The sequence below is a fragment of the Poecilia formosa genome, unplaced genomic scaffold (assembly GCF_000485575.1).
Source record: "Poecilia formosa unplaced genomic scaffold, Poecilia_formosa-5.1.2 Scaffold299, whole genome shotgun sequence".
NCBI lineage: Eukaryota > Metazoa > Chordata > Actinopteri > Cyprinodontiformes > Poeciliidae > Poecilia > Poecilia formosa.
In genome coordinates, this window is record NW_006800238.1 from 581,256 (window position 1) to 601,350 (window position 20,095).

Genomic DNA, 20,095 nt, shown 5'->3' on the forward strand with positions numbered 1-20,095 from the left:
CAGGGACCATTAACAAGCAGCAGGATAGAATGAGACGAGATAGCTTTGCCAAATAACGAAGCAACACAGTCGCATGTAATCCGTGTAACTCCCCATCGTCTCCACCATAAACATCTCTTATCAATCCTCTGGAGCAGTTATGTGACCAGTTTAGTTCTTTGTTGCTCAAAATCTAAGGAATGAAACAGGGACTGTGTCTGGCATGTTTATAAAACACTCCCTAATTTGGGAGAACATGGTGTTTATGAAAATACATGTATTTTGTCCAAAGGTTTCAGTAGATTTATTTGAGAGGCCCCACATGTAGCTCAGTGTCACACCCAGGAAGCTTAATTTGACAGCAGCCATTAGCACAAAGCCTCAATGTTTCTGTTTTAATTAACCTGATGAGTCTTCACCTATAGCCAAGAATCCAGTCTGCCGAGACCTGTTTGTGTCTTAGCACATGAGTCAGGAAGTTCCTGCTTCGTATAACTGACAGAAGATGATTTATAACGTGGCTTGCCCCATTTGAGCAATCGAGTGTTTAGATTTGAAACACAAGAGGGAAAATATTGTGATTGCTTCACTTTCAGATGGTGTGTACTGAGACAGCGGGGATGACAGCACCACTGTTACGCATTAAACTCAAAAGCTGCAAGTCCCAACATGCCAGAGTACGTTAATGGGATTGGGAAGAAGCAGTTCTCACACAGTAATCTGCGAACCTATCTAGGAATTTGAAAATCATCACACACATTGTGGCACACAGTGTTTTTATAGTTGGCACAGCCAGATTAGATTATATGGACGTTTAGGATTGTCTCTGCACTCTAAATATTGCTGAATGATTTCTTCACTTCCACAATGCTCTCTTAATGGTGTTAGTAACAAGTTTGTTCAACAAAAGGGGGGGAGGAGATATTATGTAAAATCGACTTTTTTGAGGTTTATTGACATTATGATGTCAACAAATTGAAGTCAATAAAATGAATAAAGCTGGAAAATATTTATAGTGCTGCAGACACACATACACACACACACACACACACACACCCAAAAACACCTTTGGGTTATATCTTTATTTTTCACATGCCTGTTTTGGCATTTAATGCAGGGCATATGAAATGCAACGCCTATTTGATTTCTTGAAATTCAGACTGCATTTGGCATAAATAAACATGCAAAATTAGTGAAATTGCGCCATTCTGTCTGGTGAAATCTCCCCAGAGGACCTAAAAGGAAGTTGTCCACAACCAAACATATCCCAGTCCCCGAAGACCACAGATGGCCTCAGAACCTCAGACCACCAACCAGAAACTCATCATCCTGCTGAAACAACACCAAACCAAAGGGGATGGCCACTCCGATTCCCAAAATCATCACCACATCACCAAACCTGTGCATGCATAGGACATTCCACACCCATTGACTGTTCAACTCAATCTGTGCTAGAAACAAGAGTACTGCATCAGGCTTACACAGCAGTAAAGCATGGAAAAAGAAAGGAAAGGAAGGCCCAAGTGACTAAAAAATGTCTTTAAGGGTGCCTTTAATGGCCAATACAGAGAAAATTGCAGTGGACCTATGCCAACCCCTGTGGGAACCTGCTGGGCTAGCAGTTGTTCTTTTCAACACACTTAGTTTTCACTTTAGAAGTGATCTTAAATCAAGAAAATGCTGCATTAGTATAATAACACAAACTACTGTTTTTTTTATACCATCAATATACTGCCTCTGTGTAACACACTGTATAATAGCACGCCTAATCTTTTTCTCTTGACAAAGACTGTTTGAGTCTGACTCAGCCTGGTTTCACAGAGGCTTTTAAAGAAGCATAAAAAAATAGAATTGGGTGTGTTCAGCTTGATTATACAAGTTAGGCTTTTGATGCCGTGAACTCCTCCTTCAGAGGGTTTAGAGTGAGACTGAGCGGCTTAGAGTGAGACTGAGCGGCCGTTGTGAAGACGCTAATACTTTCCAGTAGCTTAATTAGACAGAACAGACCTCAAAAAGAGAAATGAGAGGTTTGTAGTTCCACAGCACCGTAGTAACCCTAGGAAACAGCCACACTAAAATTACATTCAGTTCTCATTTTTTATTCTGCTAAAAAGAAAGAGAGATAATAGTGTAAAATTAAACTGTAAACTTTTTACGTTGGCTTTTTAAAATTGGCACATTCATAGCTAAATATATAACTTATTTCAGTGTATGATGAAAGTTTCAAGACTGAGAAATTTAGGTTCTTCCTAACTTTCCAGGTTGAGTTTTTATGGTCGCAATTTGAATTGAAAGATATTATTAGCATACAAAAACGTATTTTTGCATTATTTTAGCCCCATCAGACAATAAGGATGTTTAACTACTATAAAGAAAGTATAGTAAGCCACTTTTCTGCAAGAAAAGCATTTCTTACACAAGTCCTCTGGACTGCAGAGGACTGGGGTTCAGGTATTTTCTCTTTCAAACTGTTTGGAACATCTGGGGAAAAAAAAAAAAAAAAGATCAACACTACCACGAGTCATGCCAGCAGTGAAGGATCCTTTAAAAAATAATGTGTAGTGTGTATGTTTTGTGGATAAAATAACTTATAATTCCCAGCAATCCAGTGATTTGATGATAGACAATGTTTTTTCTAGCATAATGAAACATCCATTCATAATACAAAGGTATCTCAGGGACAAAAAGATTGAAGGTTGGGCTGAGAAGCCTGGTCAATCTTCAAATTCACACAAACTCCAAACATTGATGAATTAAGAATGAGTCAACAACGGTCAGGATTTTATCTTGTATGCCAGGTCAAATTTCAGACATCTTGATTTCTTTTTTCTTTTTTGACACTTTTGAAAATTAAGTCTTTGCATAAACTTTTTTTTTTTTTTTCTTAATTAAGAAAGTTCTAGCCTGTGAGATACTCCACCTCAGGATACCGTAGGAAGATCTGCAAAGAAGATCCAATAATGCAGAAACAGTAAAGTTTGTTTTGAAACCTCTGGTGAGGACTATATAATTAAAGCTTCTGTTCAATCTTCTTGTTTTAGAGCAGTTTCTCCTAGCAACCCTTATAATCCTACAGCACACACTTAAGAAAATACCCAAGACACCCTCCACAGCACATTCCTAATGGAGGACAGGCTGACCCAAAGGCAGCCTGTCCTCCATTAGGAATGTCCACAGAGTCTCGTAAGAGCTCCCAACACTTTCCCTCTCTTCCCCGGCAGAATCAAGTCTCCTACATGTTGCACACAAAAATAGTTGACAACACCTTCTCAGCCGACATTTTCCCGAGAATCAAATTTTTTGGGGGGAGATATGATCATGTCATTTAGCACTGTAAGTTCCTGTCGAAGAGGGGGGAAGGGGTGCCCAACAGACGATTGCCTGAAGCCTCCATGTCCTTTTGAACCAGGATCCTGGAAAGGCAACCCCCTAACAATTTGGCCTCAAGGTGGGAAGGACACAGCTCATCGATAGCCCTGAGGTTATCAGCAACGCTCCAAAACAAACCCCACAATTAGCCCCCATGGAACAGACAGATAAAGCCAAAAGAATTCAAGCAGAGCCAAAGCCTGAAATCAGAGTGTCACAAAAATACATAATGGACATCCTGTACGGGTATTTTACAAGGATATCACATTAGGGGAGAGGTTTTGAACCTCCTGCTTAGTTTATAAAGTTGTTCTTGAGAACTTTATGTTTCAGAGACAGGGGCCTGTTTTATATCCAGCTGTCCACAGTGAAAATATGAAAAATATGTGATTAAAAGTGTGCCAAAACAAAGTAGATAACATTTTTCTTCAGTTCTTGTCTGCTCTTTCGAGCACACTCTGTGCCTTGAAAAGATGTTCATACTGCCTTATGTTTCGGCTTGTATTTTAATGTCAAAACCACAAACACCAACGTTGATAGGGATTTTAGGTGAGGCTAACACAAAGTAGAGGATAATTGTGAAGAAGAACAAATATGTCATTGTTTTTTGCCCCTTTTATTCTGGTACCCTGTGGAGAATTTATCCATACTCCATGCTAAGTTCTTGATGTATGAGATTGAAGATGAGCCAGTGAGTTGAATTCATAAATTCTATTTATTAATACCAAAATACATCTGTTCCATTTTTCTTGCTACCTGTAGGTGTTAGCAGGACAAAATGTCAACAAGCAACAGTTGATAACTTCCTTTGTTAGCCTCTAAGCTTCGCCCTAAAGAGGGCGTTCCCTAGTGTGTCACATCCACCATGTAGCTTTGAAGGCGTTTCCTAACATGTCATTTCTTGTAGCTTTAGCTTTGCAACTAGCTAAAAGAGATAGAAGGAAAACACAGAATTATGTATTTTCAACAACCCCCAAGGAAAATACTGTGAAATGTTGCACATTTAGCGACTTAATTTTCCCACCTTTCTTTTTTTGCATAACAATTTAAGCTTAGTCAAACTGGATGGGGAAAACAATTCTAACAGGAAGTTTCTAGAACTAATACTAAAATCTAGTCTGGGCTCTGACAAATGGATATATTTTGAGCTACATGTTCAGAGTTTTTATCCTGCTTGAAGGTGAATCTTTGTACCGTTCTCTAGTTTTGTGGAGTTTCTAACAGATTTTTATTTCAAGGATTCCCATGTATTTAGTCCTATTAATCTTCCCATTGTCTGACCAGCTTTTCTGTCAATGCTAAAGGAGAGCATCCCCACAGCATGATGCTGTCACCACCATTTTTTTAACACAATATATTTAGCAAAAATGCATGCTCCAGATGACAATTAATTGATTACTAAATTAATTGTTGTTTATCTTAATAACCAATTTGTCACTATTAGTCTGTTTAATAATTTCAGCCCAATGTCAGTTCAATATATTTTGTAAAACAAAAGTAAAGCTTTTTAAAAGCATTTATAATTGTCCTTCCACAACAAAATTATGCACCATTTTGTTTTGGTCCAACACACTCAATCAGCTTTGTAGTTATACCATGACTGAATGAGAAAGGCTCATAAGCTACTGAATTTGCTTCTAGATTATAAGTTTTAATAATAATATCACCTTTGTGTGAGCAAGAATCAGGAGGAGTGTGATACTACTGTCTAAAATTTGTTTTTATTTGTCTTGGAACCAGTTAAACAGCACTACAGTGAAATGAGCAGAGGAAGAGGCAGGACTAATGCATTTGTTTACCACTGACCACACACTGATCCTTGCTTGTTGTCTGGTTTAATGCAGCAGCCTGGCTTGTATCAGCCGTTATGTTGTGACAACACACTGACTCATTAAATTCATTTTGTGGTGCCTCGGCGGTTAGCTGTGGGTCTGGAAGGAAAACTAAATTAGGAGCCGGATTACTCACTGGAATTTAAATAACCCTATCCTGGACATTTTTTTCCCCCCTGAAATAAATAAATAGGAAGCATCATTATGTCTGAGCAAAGCACTGACAAGAGATGGGAAAAAAACAAAACAAAAAAACCTCCCAAAAACATGTACAGTGATGTCAACTATGTTAGACACCTTTACCCTACAGGACCTCTCAGGCCACAAACTGATTTCATAGAACATAAGTTGTATTTCACTGAAACAGGAACTGAGACAACACGTAAACACAGACAGGATTTAACACTATCTTATCAAGCTGCTATATTGGATGCTGCAATAAATACAAGACGGAGATGAGACCTTTACACACACTTGTGCATTTTAATGGTACATTTTTCAGAGTAGGCGGATAATTCAGCAGAGCTTCAATGTTTTTTTTTTTAAAGAAAAAAATGGAAGTGAGGGCACAAGTTTAAGTTTATTTTCATTTTTTGGATAAAAACAGCTCTAATGTACCACATGCATCCATTTATATTTGAAAAAAAAAGTTTTACAAAGAAACCACAAGGTTTAATAGCTATCAACAACCTTCCGCTATAATTCCAGCTGGATAATTGACCACTATCCAGTCAGAATCTATTTAAATTGGTTGATTTCTTGGCATAGACCTGACCTTTGCACGCATTTCAAAAAGCTGGGGAAGACAACTGTGTTTTGGGGAGGCATTGTCCTTTGTATTACCAGTTTTGGTGTCTTTTTGGGGTACTTGATACTTCCAACGGGTTTCAACCAGTTAGCCTACATTGTTTAAACAATCCAGCAGTTGTCAAGGTACAAGTGTCAGTGTCAACACAGAAAACAGAGGAAGAGAGGAATCCACACTCCAAATTGTATGCTTTCAAGCTTGACAGAAATTTGCAGCTGGAGAATCCAAATGTTTTCTGCAAAAGGTTTGGTTAGATAAGACAAAGATTTAGCTTTTGGACAACAAGTAGAACATGTATGTGTGGAGGAGTCAAGGCGAGGCTTTCCAATATACCAACTGTCAAGCATGGTGGTGGCAGCATTATGTTGCAGGTCGATTTCATTATTTTTCTACATCACAGAAAAATAAGAAAAATAAAAATATGTAGAGAAAATAATTTTCACCACGTATGTAGAGAAATGGAGCATTTGTTGTCCCACATAAATAGCTCAGCCAATTTAAAGATATGTGGGCAATGAGGCTTTAATATAACGTTACTAAATAACTGAATAGACATCAACAAAACGCTTCATTGCAAGTCAAGTGTTGGGATTTTTTTCTACACTCAGTTCTCACAGTTAAGCCCTGTTGAGTCGCTGTTGACTTTGCTATTTCTAGGTAATGTGCAGTCATATACAAACATCCCAATAAGGCATGTTTATTAGATTAAAAGTACATTTTAAAAACAACAACCTCGCAATTGTTTCACATTGCGAGTTACTGGAATAAATGAACTTTTTAGTAATAGTCTAATTTATTGCCGTCTTTCCCATCCCACTGTGCTATTTGCTGTTGCTGTACCTGCTAAGGTGTGTCCATTAAGGACATCATGGAGAGGCTTGCAGAAGATTAGCAGTTGAGTGTGTTTGCTTCTGCATCCCTGCGATACGAAAATAAACACGCCTTTGAATTAAATGAGTCTGTATATTTTATTTCAAATCCCTTATTTTCTCAGCTGTGTCCATTCTCCATTTTGTTCTTAGGCTAAGTGGCAGGTTCCTTCTAGCTAAATGTACTGTATCTGTAATAAAACGTATGACTTGGAACAAGTAAATGTCCAAAAACAAAGTGGCTTTCTTTATCTTTTTCCCAATTTCAACCTCAAACGTTAATGTATTTTATTGGGATATAATGTGACAAACTGACACAAACCATGGTGTAGCTTTATGAAGTTAAAGGTAAATGATGCAATGCTTTTCAGAAATGGTCACACGTGTGCCTCTAAATTCAGCCTCCCTAAGTCAGTACTTTGTAGAACCAATCTTCTCTAATTACAGCTGCAGACCTTTTGTGGCATGTCTTTAACAGCTTTCCACATTTTTACAGATTCCTCTTCACAAAATAACTCAGTCAGTCAGACTGAACTTTGAATTGACAATTCAATCCATGATTATGTACTTCTTTGAGCTAAAAAAACCTCCGTGGAAATATACTGTATGTATATGACATTCTCACACTTTTCTAGCAGCTTTAGGTATTCTATAAGCCAACATAAAAACGTGATATGTGCTCACATTGCTTTATATTGTCTGTAATTGCCTTTTTTTCTTCTTCTCAGGATTGCCATTCTGTCTATGGTCCTTGCGCATAGTGGTTCTATAATTGTCTAAATAAGGAAGGATGACAAAGAGACATGGCGGCAGAACTAAAGTTGCACAGCTCATCAGGACCATACAAATTTTTGCTCTAAAAATAATCGAGTTTTAAACAAGCCTAACTGCAACCCACTTCATATAATCACCCATATCCAAATTTAAACGTTCATGGTCTTTTAGCCACTAGTAAATTGTTCCACCACACCAAAACCCTCTTGGCCACGCCAATTTCTATTGTGTGACACAGAGCATAAAAACAGTGGCGAGCACACACAATGGAGGGTCGCCGCAACGCGCTAGAAATAATCATAACAATGACGGCTCTCGTATTTATAGTTGCAAAGAGACTCCCAAGCAGCGCCAAAGTGCTTTGTTATTAACAGGAAGAGCTGCTCCCCATCAAGAACAGACAGCACTTCTCCTTAACGGGTGATTCATGTTCAAGGTTCTCACTGTCTGCAGGTTACCAGTAAGGCTGTAAATATTAACCGAAAATGCAAATGCAGCATAAAAATAGATCCACATGTCGTGTCCAAGCAAACGAAAACAAAAGGGTTGCAGAGGCAACGGTGCGTTCTGATTGAAAAACGGCTTTCCAAGCATCAGTAGCCAGACAGAGATCATTGGGTCATCTCGCATCTGTAGAGCTCTTCCTGAGTGAAACCTGGGATAATCGAAAGCGGGAGCAAAAACAGAGACAAAAGGGGAATAGAGATTGCTGCTGATAGCCAGCGCCAACATTTCATCAACAGTAATGACAGCAGCTGAGAGGGCGACGTGTGCAGGCGAGCTGCCAGATAGACAAAATGAGGGGTCCTTTAGTGCATTGTTTGATAAGAGAGGATGTTTCTTGATTGTCTCCTATCAGGTCACCAGAACTAGCAGGAAAAGAATAAGTGACTCACTTAAGATTAAGCGCCCAAGTGAAATACGATTTCACCGTGACACAAGTGACACAAGTGTCCACACCAAAACACCAGATAAAACACATTTCAGAGCAACAAAGACTGAGAATGAAATGCTGGTGCTTCAGGTTTACAGATTTCTCTCATGTAAACAGATTCAACTCGTGGAACACCTCTGAGGCATTGTAGTGTTTTTGCTCACTTTTGTCAGCAAACACACCTGCAGGCTTAAGCATGCCTCTCCACTGTATTTATAATAATAAGCAGACATGCTTAAATTAAAGTTGCACTTCCTCTTTTGTGTCCAAAGCCCCACTTGTTGAGAGAGTGGGAGTTTAAGTGATGGACAGATGCATTTCATCCCCAGACATGGCTTCCTTTGGCTCATTTATGACATACGCCAGTATGTCAACATCAACATCAACATCCTTCCTGCAAGAAGAAGCCTTTTCGCTCCGTATTTTGTAGAGAGATTTTTTTTTCACGAGCTTTCAGTACTTTTTTAGGCTGAGGCAAAGTCAAAAGAGAAGGAGAAAAACACATAAATATTAGCAAACTACAAGGGCTTTGTCCCTCTGATCTACACAAACTGCTTGGTATATTACAAGTATCAGCTTAGCCTGGTAAAAACCAGCCCCTTGTTCTACTTTCTTCTGCTGAAGTTTTAAAAGACTGGATCTGATTTTACCTGGTTCTTAGTGTTTATCCATGATGCATGTAAGGTGCCAGATCATTGAAGCTTACATGTGCTGTTAACAAACCTGTGGGGACTAGGGTAGCGACATCTTTGCCAGCAACAAAACGTTTTAAGCATTTATTTTGCTCCAACTTGAATTGCTCAATGGCTTCATTCACTTCCTCTGCTGTCATTGCCAAACTAAGAAACTATATAGGCCTATTAGAAATTGATCCCATTGTTGGTAACTTTTCATTTTTGGCTGAATTTCAAGTGGAGATATTCGGCTGAATGGGAGAAATCTCAGAAATGGCATCAAAAGGAGAGGAAAACCAAGAGGAAGTGCGTCGAAAGGCAATGGCCAGACTAGCATCATGTTTGCTGCTTTTCTCCTGTTCAGAGGTTACTGTGACCAGAGATTGAAGCCAACTTTACATTTTTATGAACTCTTCTTTACTTTGCAAAGTTATTTCATGCATGTGTCATTTTCAGCATTAGCAGCATGCCTGATTACAAAATAATGCTATTCCTGAAACATTATATTTTGGGAAATATAAACATGCAAAGTTTGTCACAGTTATTAGCACCCTGTGAAAGATGTGTAGACAGCAACAGTGGGAAAAATTATCGTTCAGTAACATTGCTTTTTGTCTGTTTTGTTTTGAAGTCGGATCTGAAGAGTTTCAGGTGAATTCAGGTCAGAACTTGGCAGGAAAGCATGGATCATTCCTGCCTTTTTTCACCTCGGTAGGCTGCTGCTGGTGGTGAAATGGTTCCTTTTTGATCCTTCTCTGTGGTTCTCTTTTAGTCTCCAACATTAACAGCAGACAATTAAGAGAGCAGCTACTTATTTTATGCATTCTCTGACTTATGATGAACACAAATTACCCTTAATTAAATAGCACTAAGCACCCCCTACGACCTTGCATTATAATTAGGTATATCCAATGGAAGGATGGGTAGCATGCATTATGTCATATTTGTAACTGAGACAAACGGATATTTGTGGCTTTTAGAGCATTTATAAACAGTAATCTAACTTGCAGCCAATGTGATTTTGATTGAGACAATTATTTCTCAATGTGGGATTTTCCTAACAAGATGTTTCTTATTACTGGAACTTCCAGTCTGGAAGTCGGAGTCCTGACATGAACTTCATTGATGGTCTATGCAGGGAGCTAAAGATTATGGTAATGGCAAGGAGGCCTCACAACAAAACAAAAAAATCAACTAAAAATACTAGTATAAACATACTCAGCAACTGCCAACTATGTTTGAATGCTGTAATACCATTAACATCTTTACCACTGACCACTGAGAAGCGCATAAAATACATGTCAAAAATAGATAAAACAGATAAAGGATATTCACTTTCCAAATTTATACAACTTTTACAATGTTTTATTAACTTTATTTTTCATTTCCTATCAGAAAATGACTGAAGGTCTGAGACCACAGAAAGGAAAGTTATTCATGTCATGTGGTGAGCTGTGAGGACACAGTTAAAATACATCTTGACCACTGATGGGAGACCCTCCTATCTGCAGGACACAGAACTCGGTGGCACTATAAGTCAACTTTGCTGCTCCACTTTATCTGTATCTTCACTGAACATGAGCATTCTTTGAGGGGGCTGGAGGGGGACATGAAAAAAATAATGTCAAAACAGCAGGGAGGGGGGTGGACTGTAAACTCTGGATGTGGATTTTTTTTTTGTGAGTTCACGATAAGCGCAGAGCTGCCTCACTGAGCTTCCTTATTAGAAAAAAAAAAAAGAAAATTTCCCAGGCAGACTGAAAGGCTCAAGGCGAGGAAACTCCTGTCATGGAGTAGGAGGTTTCCTTCTCCGGATAAACTTTGGCAACCAGGATAATTCATCTCTGGAGTGACTGTTGGTGAATCAGCCTCTTTATAGTTTAGTCTATATCCTGGTGAGCCCAAAACGACTTGGGCGAGGCTAGGGCTTGGCTTTTTTTGTTGCCAAACTTGTGGTTTTTCTATTGTTCTCTTTTCCTCCACAATGTCAAGCTTTTAAATTGGAAAACTAGATTCTTTTCACACTCTGTCTTAATCTCCCATGTAACGAGAATAAGCATTCATGTTTAATTCAATTTAAGATATTCTTTATAACTTCGATTCAATCCAAGTCCAGGCAGGAGCTTTAACACCACCTAGTGGAGGGAAGAAGAACAAAGCCCCAACCCGTCTGCAACAACATAAATAAAACAAAGCAACAGACAAAAGAGCCAGATGTGTACAATGTTAGGTTTAATTCAAGAGCGTGAAAGTCGAACAATATTAAAGAAAAGACATGTTTAGTCTACTTTTGATATCAGAGGAAATGAGCTTCTGTGGGTCTTAATATTTCCTGCTTTCCCAAGGATCAGCCTCTGAGACGGCCTTCAGTCTTCTGGGAATCTTATCACCGACGTCCCAAAAAGTACGGAGCAGATGCTCCACTCGGTTAAAAAAAACACACACACACACACACACACACACTCACACACACCACACAGAAAACAAACATTTACAGACACAATTATTTCACTCACATATTCAAAGTTACTTCTTCTCCCAAACTAACGTTGTGGAAAAAAAGAAAAGAAAAAGTTTGGCACATTTGAAAAGTTAGTGTTTTCTGTTTGAGGTCTGAAGGAACGAGGCTTTAGTGTTCTGAAAATATTTTCTCAACTTCATCCACCCAGTCACAAGGAGATTCTTCCTCAAAGTCCCTGTGTGGACAGAACACACAATACAATGAATGTTAACAGTGTTTTCGTAGGAGAGCTGTTTTATAGAAACGATACAAAGCTAACACATTCCAGGCATTCTGCAGGTACTCAGACAGCTCACTCTGTCCACATCGATATTCAGGGTCTGAACTGTTTATTTTTACACAGACTGGCTCAGAAATATACGGAAAGTCCAACTTATCCATAAAAATGAACAGGAAATGTTCACATTTTGGGCATTCCTTTGTATTTCTGACCATCTGGAGCTTCATTATTGGACTTTATGTGTGATACTTGGGTTTTTCAGGATAACCTCTGTTTTTGTTTCAGGGCGGAATGATCGAACAGCAAACAACTTGAAATTCAAAAACTAGAATTGTGTGCAGAAGGGTACTACCACTAATATTAAGCTTCATTTTAATCACACTCTCTTTGAAGCCATTAATAAGACATTTGCATGAACACTCTCGTTATCATAGTTAGCAAAGTTTATTTAAATTGGTTGCTTTCCTGGGGCTTATGCTGTGTTCCAGTCAGAACTGGGAGATTCTAACCTCTCAGTCAGAAAAATCAACTGGAACGCCCTTTCAAGTCGGACTTCCCACTCAGAAATTTCAGCCACTCTGACCACCCCAAATCACGACATGTAAGGTCGACTTTGCATTTCAGCGTGGCTGCTCCTCACATCAACAGTAGTCAAATGTGGTGGAAACATGTTGCGTCTTATTCACCGTTTATATTTTAGATTGTTCTCTCTACAAGAACATTTTGTGAAACCTGTTGGTTTCTAATGTGACTGAACATTAGAAACCACCTAATGTGGCACAAAAAACAACATGGAGAGCTTTTCAAAAATAGTGATAAGCATTTAAACTTGTCACATTTTCTTATGTTACCGCCTCAGTGCATTTTATTGTGATTTTATCAGTTAAACTAACACAAATACTGCTTTTCCTTCCGCTTAACGGCCAATATTCACTCAAAAATCTAAACTTGTGACTAATTCATGACACTTATTTTTTAGCATTTTTTTTTAAAAGAAGAAAAAACTTCAATGTACATTTTTAAAATATTTTTATTTTCTTGTTAAGCACTTCTGGATGGATGCAGACTGCATTTCATCGCTCTGTACTTGTGACGTGCAATGACAAAAAAGTTGAATTCTAATTCTAACTGACACTACATGACAAGAAAGATGACACGTCAACTAGAACATAAAATGTGTGGGAAAAAAAAGCAAACGTTCTTACGTGTCCTCATCATCAGAGCGAGGCTGCAGTCTGTACTCGTCCGCTACTTCTAGCTCGGGCCCATCGGTGTCATCACCCTGTTGCCGGGAGAGGGGCCCAACCAGTGGGTTGTCATCTGGAAACGGAAAAAAAACCCCTGCATCAAATAAAACCTTTTACACCATCTGGAATGATTTAAATGTTTCATTGAGGATGCTTAGGGCAAAAAAAAAAAAAAAAGAAAGCGTGCTCTTGACCTCCTCTGTGAATTAAAAAGGTGCTGAAAGCTTTGTTCAGCTGGGCCTTCTCCAGCAGGCCCAGGAGCCGCTCGGGAGCTTCCCGCACCCACTGCTTTCTCTGCCTGCCGGCCTCTGAGTCACCTGCAACAACAAGGAAGGAACACTGGGATCTAGTTTTCTTGCAAACAGCTCAGGAAATTAAATTTCGCCGCTGTCGTACTTTCACGGGTGGAGCCGGTCTGGCAAGCCGCAGCCATGCTGTCTGATGAAGCCAGGCTGGCGTTGGCCAACATCTGCAGCACGGCGCTCGGTGACTCAGCCGTCCACTGCTTCCTACAGCCTGGTTCTGAGCTCTCACAGCAGCTTTTAGGTACATCTTCACCCAAGCCTGTCGCAGTAAGACATTAATCAATTAATCGCATTATAAACTAAAATGAGCTCAATGAGTCAATTAATATTTTTTAAAGGGCAATTTTGTTTGGAGACCCCATAATCCATTTTATTTACAGTTTCTGTTTTTCTCGTCCTTTTGCTCGATTTTGGATATTTAAAATAGATTTAGGTTCCAAGTGTTTGCAAAATGGAGGTTTATTGTGCAAACTTGCATTATTATACTATAATCAACATATTACTTCAAAACAGTCACACAACAATATTAACGTCTGTCGCAATAATGTTATTCATATGATAGAACATATAAAATAAAGTAATAAATTATCATGAAGTGCAAACATTTGTTATACCCCACCTCTAAATAATATTCAAATTATTTTTAATCCATAATCCAAATCTCACCACCATTTTCATGTTTAGTTCTTGTTCATTTTAAATCTATACAAACTATTTAATAAAATTATTTTATAATATTACAAACACTATTTTAAGGTATGTGACTGTACACCACACTATTAAGTTCCACATATTATTGTTCTTCCTCTTCACACTTCTGCTCTGATTCATGCTGATGGTTGACATGAAACCCAATAAAATACACTTGAGTTTGAGGATGTAGCCTAAAAACAGAGTGAAAATGTTTCAGGATTAGGAATGCTTTGCTAAGACAAGTTAAAATCAAGCGTATTGAACTTTCCACCTTCAATTGTTGATGTTTTTATTAAACTCTTCTCTCCCAGGAAATTGGCCACTTTCCGCCCTTCTTCCTTCTTCCATCGACCCGTTCGCCTCTTCTCTCCCTCCTCCTCTGAAGCCTGTAAAGGGTTCAAACCAGAGCAGTAAGTGCAGCGCGTAATAAAACCTGAACCAACACGAGCTTTGTCAGATTCCAAAGATGAGGGATATGAGTAAGAGTTTCAACTGATTTTGACATTCCTGTCAAAGGACAAGCTGTAAAATCACTCTGTGAAATCAGAGCGTCTCCACCTGTGGGGGCAGATGAGAGCGCAGGAGTCTGGAAACCCGGTGAGAGGTCAGGATTGTGCGCACCGACGGCCGGTCTTTTGGATTGGTCTTGAACATGTGCTTGATCAGGTAGTGCAGCTCGTAAGGCAGGTGGTTGGGGAGTGGAGGGTACGCGCCCCGGCACACCTTCAGGATCAAACTCTTCCAGCTGGACGCCTGGAACTGAACGCAAGAAATGGGAGTAAGGGTCAGAGAGACAACAAGCCACAAAAACACAACAGCTAATTTAACTCAGCTGACAACATGAGGCTGATCTAGCTGATTTTAGTCAGTGACTCATAAATATTTAAGCAGCGGTCCGGTCGGTTAAACCCAGGGCACGGGAGGACGAGTACCGGGTGTTGCAGGGTGCAGAGCTCGTAGAGGACGCAGCCTAGCGACCACACGTCACTGCAGAACACAAAAAGACAGAAGTGGTTATTCACACAATGCAGACATTTGTCATGCACAGTCACAGAGAATTACGATTACATCAGTTACATAACTCCTGCTCAGATGGGAACTGAGACTAAGCTTGACTTCAAAACTCCACCTTGTTTTTTTTGTTTTTCTTTTCTTTACATATCCTGCCCTGACAGCTGAGTGAAACAGTAAATTGCCCTGAACTGTCAGGGATAAAATCACACATCTCTCCTGTTGCACCACTGACTTTATTGAATTAGCTAATCAATTGTTCCGACGATTAAATTCTGCAGATTTTTCGTTTAACTTATTAAGCTTATTTTCATACAATATTTGAAATACGTTCAAAAATGCAAATAAGCAAATAACTTGATTCTTTTATACACAAGAAAATAAAAATGTTATTGCCCAAAACGCAGCAACACAGCATTCGGTGTGTGATCGATTATTTGTAGCAAAGGATGCATCTGCACCTAAAAAAATACTTTTAACATCAACATTTAAAAAGCTCAGTCTTTCCTGGTTGAGTTTAGGACTGATATGTTGACGGGTTTCTTTTTGGATTAAATGAATAATAGTTGCACAGCAAAAAGCGCTTAATAGGAGATTTTTTTATTATTTTTTTTTTAAGAGGTTCTCACGTCAATGCAACCACACTCAAAGTCTGCAACCCGTGACTACCAGCAATTCAAGAAAAGCAACAAATTCTCCATCCACCAGTACTCCACAAGGGACTGCCCAACCTCCCAAAAGATGCCCCCGTCCAGCACATTGCCCGGGGTGTTTCTAAAAAGAAAACCACATGTAGAAGTGAATGATAATGTTTCTAATTGTAAAACTGCAACTGAATAACTGAAGGATTTCCAGATATGGTGCATAATATGATTAACCTCTGCAGAATTTGTGCAGATATCTGTATGTAGGCCAGCGTTTTGATCTGCAGGCAGAAGCACATTAAAAACTGGCAGGAATCGGTAAAGGCAAGCCCACCATGGGCTTAGAGAATCTTCTGAAAACAACTCCTCCACAAATCCTTTTAAGCAGCAAAACTTATTGCTGGAAGGGGCTGAAGTTCTTCAGGAAATCTGCGCTCTGTGGTTACTTAATATATGTGTGTGTGTGTGTGTGTATATATATATATATATATATATATATATATATATATTTTTTTTTTTTAAGATAGATATCCTCCTGGCTATAGAGACAAGAAACATCCAAACTTTTATTAGAGAAATAAAGAAAATCATTGAAGTCTGGGTTTATGTCTGGCAACATGTTGTTGCCAACAAGACAAACCAAAAACATAAGAGTTTTTCAGCAACTAAGAAGTACGTATATATTTATTGTTGCAAAAGTCAAATCAGTTTGGTTTGTCTGTTTAAATATTTTTAATCACTAAATGATTCATAATTAGGTTTATAACTGCTGCAGCGTACCTCTTGTTGTTGTACGGCTTGTTGTCCCAGATTTCTGGTGCCACATAATACGGCGTCCCAACATATGCCTGAGCATAAGCTTTTGAGCTGCAAGAAATTCACAGTCATTCTTTAAAACACAGCAGCGAAAGCGGCAATGAGAAATCAGCCTGGACAGGCGATCTAAATGTGTTTTCCTGCAGCACCTGTTCAGAACACAAGCAGAGCCGAAGTCCCCGAGCTTGACTGAACTGTCATCAGTCAGGAAAATGTTCTGCGACAGGAAATGAGACCGAAGTGGTGATTTAACATGAGGCAAAACATAAGAGCATTGAGCTGTGGCAAAATGACATTATGCACAAGAGGGTGATCATGCACTCGTCTCTGTTACGGTTGAGCAATTCACTTCAGCCCGAATGTTAATCCATACTTTAATGCAACTCTACCTTGGACTTTAAATCTCTGTGCAAAACCCTTTTATCATGAATATGTTTTGCACCTGCACACATCTGAGCGAACCACTTCAAGATCTGGGGAAGAGGAAAAAAATTTTAGAACAGGGACAAAAAGAAGATCAGTAGCAAAAAAAAAAAAAAAAAAACAGCTTCAGGGAAATCGACCTACATTTTCAACAGTGAATTGAGAGGATTTCTGCTGCTGCTGGATCCTCTGAAGCAGATCTCCTCCACCGCAGTACTCCATAACAATGCACAAGAAGCCATCCCCTGGAAACACACAACCACATTTCCTTTCATCTTATTCAAAGATATTTGCACAGCTCGGAGTAAAAAGTATTCCCAACCCTTGAACTTTTTTTTTTTTTACATTTTGTCCAGTTCGATCACAATCCTTGTTCTGTTTTATTTATATTGTATGGTCTAGACCAGGGGCCAGCAACTTTTATGATCCCAGCTCAATAAAAGAATTGAATACATTTTCTTCAGTTTTTATTGTAAAAGATTATGACAAAAAAAAAAAAGCTTGTTAGAAGCTGCAAACGACTTGAGACTGTGGCCTCTGTTCACCTTCCACCCAAAACATACAGGAAGAGCTACAGTGTAAGAGTTTAAATCAAGGCATGTTTGTATTAGAATAGCTCAGTTAAAGTCCAGACGTAAAATTTATGTAGTCAAATTTTCTCCATCCACACCTCGAGTTTGTCATACGATGTAAGAACCACTACTTTATGTTGGTATAACGTGAATAAGAAAACACAAATGTCAATAAAATATACAAATATACTTTAAGATGCTGTAAGTCATTTTAATTGTACTGTGTAAAATTACCTTCAAATGCCTCCCTGAAAGCCACAATATTGGGATGCTTCATTCTGGACAGTAGAACGGCTTCCCTTCTTGAACTTTGCAATTTGGACTGGTTCTGTAAAATGCGACAATAAACATTGACCAACTCCTGTAAATGAGCAGTAATCTGCCTTTGCTTAAAACATACTTTAATCGGTCACTTTCTTTATAGCTGAAAACTATTTAACTCTTTTTCTAATGTAACAGTCGCCTTTAAGAGTTTTTTCCCCCTAAGTTAAGAATAAATTCCAACTGTACCATACAAAGGATTATTCTATTGTAAATTACGTCAAAGCTACATTTAAAAGATTATGCTCGTACTCACCTTTGGCAGCTGTATTTCCTTAAGTACATACTTTTCCTGAGTGTTTCTGCATTGCACCAACACAGCCCGACCAAATGACCCTTCCCCGATCACTCTAATTTGGGAGTATGTCTCCATGATACTTCACCGAACTACACAACAACAACAAAAAAAAACACACCAGACATAAACCCAGTCATTGTACGATCAAGAAATTTCTTAATAAAGACTGAAAATCTTTTTTTTTTATGCTTATTGTTCATGCAAGGTCAAAGTTTTATAATTAGAAATCAATCAGTGACAATAAATCTACCCATGCACCCATGGTGCTGATGGCTTGGTCGCTACTTCCTTGTTATTGTATGACGTAGCGAAGGACGCCCCTGCATTGCGCAGTGTGGCCACTAGATGGTGGCAGATCCCCATATTTATTTCCTAAAACTGCCTAAAAGTATGTCCCGTTATTGCTCGGATTTACAATGGTGACATTTGATGAAACTTTAATACAGTGAAGTCATATCAGCTTTACTTCTTTTCCGTGATTTTTATTTATTTATTTTAATTTTATGTGAGCCAGTCTTGATACTGTATTTTCCTCAGCTCTGGGTAACTTTTACTGAAGAATATATTTTTCCACAGTGAAATGTTATCAGTATATTCTAAGTACTTCAATGCTACTAGCTAGACATGTTAATTTGATCGATGTCACTCTAGAGACAGAGCCACTAGCCACTTAATTAAATGCTGCCCACTTGTTGTGTTCAAGAAACAAGTCTGCTATAGTGTAAGCTTTGTGACATTTTGCCATATCTTGCTAGATGCAGTCATTCAGATTAGCCATTAATAATATGATTTACAACACTCAGGTGGTGTTTGAATGGCCACTGGCATTAAGGGACCAAAAGTGTGTCAAGGAAATTTACCCCCACTATTAAACCAACAAGAAAATTCATGACCCTATCTGAATGTAACAACTGAAATGGAGGAGCAGCTGGTCATGAAGCATTTTCTCAATCCATTAATGTACAGTTTCAGTGATCATGCCGTGTTTACCTACCTTGGTAGTGAATGGTTGTTACCTTTCTGTCAATTTGAACCCATCTACCCCTGCTCCTTTGACATCAACAAGACGTTTCTGTCTTCACAATTGTCGGTAGATATTTTCTCTCTGGTTGTTTGTGAAAAATTCCAGTTAAAAAATAAGCTGTCCAGATAAGCTATTGCAGAATGAGTCCCGACTATGCGCTTCTTCTGAATTATCTGTAGTAGTGCCCAACATCGTTAGATGGACTAGGGATCAAACTCTGACTCAAACAGGTAAAGTTGAACTCCTTGAAACTCAAATGCAACCCAAATCCTTCAGAATCTATGTTCAAATATGTCAAAACTTTATACAATTTACTAAAACCAGCTTTATTCTTGTGCCTCTTCTGATAAAATTGACACAAGCGCACATAAAGCAGAATAAGCTGTTTTTTTTCCCCTTCAATGCATTATTTTAAAACTCTGTATTATGTGAAATCCTGCTGTGAAAATCAATACTTCATTACCCAGCTGTGCTTTTACTGACAGCTTACATTTGTTAGTAGAAAAAAACAAAACACCACTGGGTAAATAATCATTTTACAGACCAGTTCTGTTTGACTCAGAACCAGCTGCTCTGCGAGGATTTTGTTTTTATAAGAGGAGGTTCTGAACAGTGAGGTTTAGTGATCTATTTAGCTCAGGGGTGCCCAAAGTCAGTCCTCGAGGGCCGACATCCTGCACGTTTTAATTCTCTCCCTGGTGGCGGTAACAACCTTTTCAGCATGTCAACTGTTATTCTTAGACCTTCTAATGAGCCATTAT

At 38.7% G+C, this 20,095-nt stretch overlaps 1 protein-coding gene across 4 annotated transcripts; it reads right to left on the bottom strand.

Annotated features, from left to right (window-relative positions):
* Positions 1-11,452: 11,452 nt before the first annotated feature.
* nek3 (NIMA related kinase 3) lies at positions 11,453-19,774 on the bottom strand. Of its 4 annotated transcripts, none has more exons than XM_007572391.2 (14): positions 19,305-19,774; positions 18,269-18,399; positions 17,926-18,019; positions 17,264-17,364; positions 17,086-17,169; positions 16,846-16,913; positions 16,661-16,747; positions 15,158-15,212; positions 14,784-14,984; positions 14,497-14,611; positions 13,624-13,791; positions 13,422-13,544; positions 13,186-13,300; positions 11,453-11,935 (listed from the first exon to the last, which is right to left on the bottom strand). In XM_007572391.2, the coding sequence occupies exons 2-14, from the start codon at positions 18,383-18,385 to the stop codon at positions 11,869-11,871; spliced, it is 1,395 nt and encodes a 464-aa protein (XP_007572453.1). In that variant the 5' UTR covers positions 18,386-18,399; positions 19,305-19,774; the 3' UTR covers positions 11,453-11,868. The 4 variants fall into 4 exon arrangements, with proteins under 4 accessions (XP_007572453.1, XP_007572454.1, XP_016516330.1 ...); XM_007572392.2 differs by lacking the exon at positions 19,305-19,774 and adding an exon at positions 18,561-18,628; XM_016660844.1 differs by lacking the exon at positions 19,305-19,774 and adding an exon at positions 18,504-18,595.
* Positions 19,775-20,095: the final 321 nt, after the last annotated feature.